This window comes from Pseudophryne corroboree, chromosome 4, assembly GCF_028390025.1.
Source record: "Pseudophryne corroboree isolate aPseCor3 chromosome 4, aPseCor3.hap2, whole genome shotgun sequence".
Lineage (NCBI taxonomy): Eukaryota > Metazoa > Chordata > Amphibia > Anura > Myobatrachidae > Pseudophryne > Pseudophryne corroboree.
The window spans coordinates 153,928,005-153,929,280 of NC_086447.1; the positions used below are offsets into that span (position 1 = coordinate 153,928,005).

General features: G+C 48.8%; 1 protein-coding gene across 1 annotated transcript in view; it reads right to left on the reverse strand.

The window, feature by feature from the left end:
• The window catches only part of SOX14 (SRY-box transcription factor 14), a 2,134-nt gene extending 1,102 nt beyond the window's left edge, over positions 1–1,032 (reverse strand). The window contains exon 1 of the mRNA XM_063919513.1: positions 1–1,032. This exon is cut by the window's left edge and continues 1,102 nt beyond it. Within this exon, the coding sequence (XP_063775583.1) occupies positions 1–456 (456 nt within the window). The 5' untranslated portion in view covers positions 457–1,032.
• Positions 1,033–1,276: the final 244 nt, after the last annotated feature.

Below are 1,276 nucleotides of genomic sequence, written 5' to 3' on the forward strand. Positions count from 1 at the left end.
TGTCATCTTCTGGATGGTGGCGGAGCTAAACTGACTTGGGTCCAGCAAAGAGTAAGGTACTGAGGTTGGGGGCAAGAAGGCTCTTGCCTTCTCCGAAGCCCCCAGGAGGGACTCAGTGGCACTCATGGGAAGTCCTGTCTTCATTGGGTCATGGTCTCCAAGGTAGGGCAAAGGAAAGACGTACCTGTCCTTCTTTAGAAGGTTCTTGGGTTTGCGCCTTGGTCTATACTTGTAGTCAGGATGTTCCTTCATGTGCTGCGCCCTGAGTCTCTTGGCCTCATCTATGTAGGGTCGCTTTTCGGCTTCAGACAGAAGTTTCCATTCGGCCCCAAGTCTTTTACTTATTTCCGAATTGTGCATCTTGGGATTCTCCTGAGCCATCTTTCTCCTCTGTCCTCTGGACCACACCATGAAGGCATTCATGGGTCTCTTGATATGGTCAACAGGCTTAGACATGGTTACTGTTCAATCTCTGCGACCCAGCTAGAGCCAACTCCAAAAAGTCCCCCCTTTCTCTTGTCCTTTGGAGAATGAAGAATTTAGTCTTAACTAATCATGCCAGATACTCAGTGGAGGAACACAACGAACTTGAAGTCAACCGCGACCTTCCCACCGGGCGATTGTCTGGATGCTCTTGATAGAGGAACAGTTAAAAGAATCACTATCCAGCCGTTCTGTAGTACAGGTCCAGCGCAGCTCTTGCTGGAGGTCCAAGGTGTGTGTGTGCGTGTGTTTGCCTGCCTGTCTGTGATACAAGGACAGGGGAAGGAAGGGAGATAGGAGGAGAGAATAAGGCTCATACAGATTATTCTCCTACTTCTCACTGAAGGTGTCTTGTTTAGCAAAGCACCTTGCTGGGAAATGAGGAAGAGCGCATAGGAAAATACACTGAGCCAAAAGTGGAGAAGTTCAAAGCCTGTTCCTGCTTAGTGCAGCATGCAATCTAGTAATCAAAAGGGTTTACACCCCTACCATAGGCACCCAATCAGCTTCCAGCTCAAAGTGAATACCTTCCACACCAAGGCACCATCAGCACACAGCACTGAGGGGGACAGGAGGGAGAGAAAGGCACAACACTAAATAGAGCAGATTAGGGAGGCATCTTTTGTTAGTTAATCCACTAATAGAAGCAGTCACACAACTCCTCAGCTCCTCCTGCTTTTATATGGAGTGTGTTAGGTGAGGAGTTTAGTGTCAGGGGGAGCTGGGGCACCTCTTCTGTGCTCTGAGAGGTATCACTATGTGAACAGGGCTCCACCTGAAACAACGGGTTAAT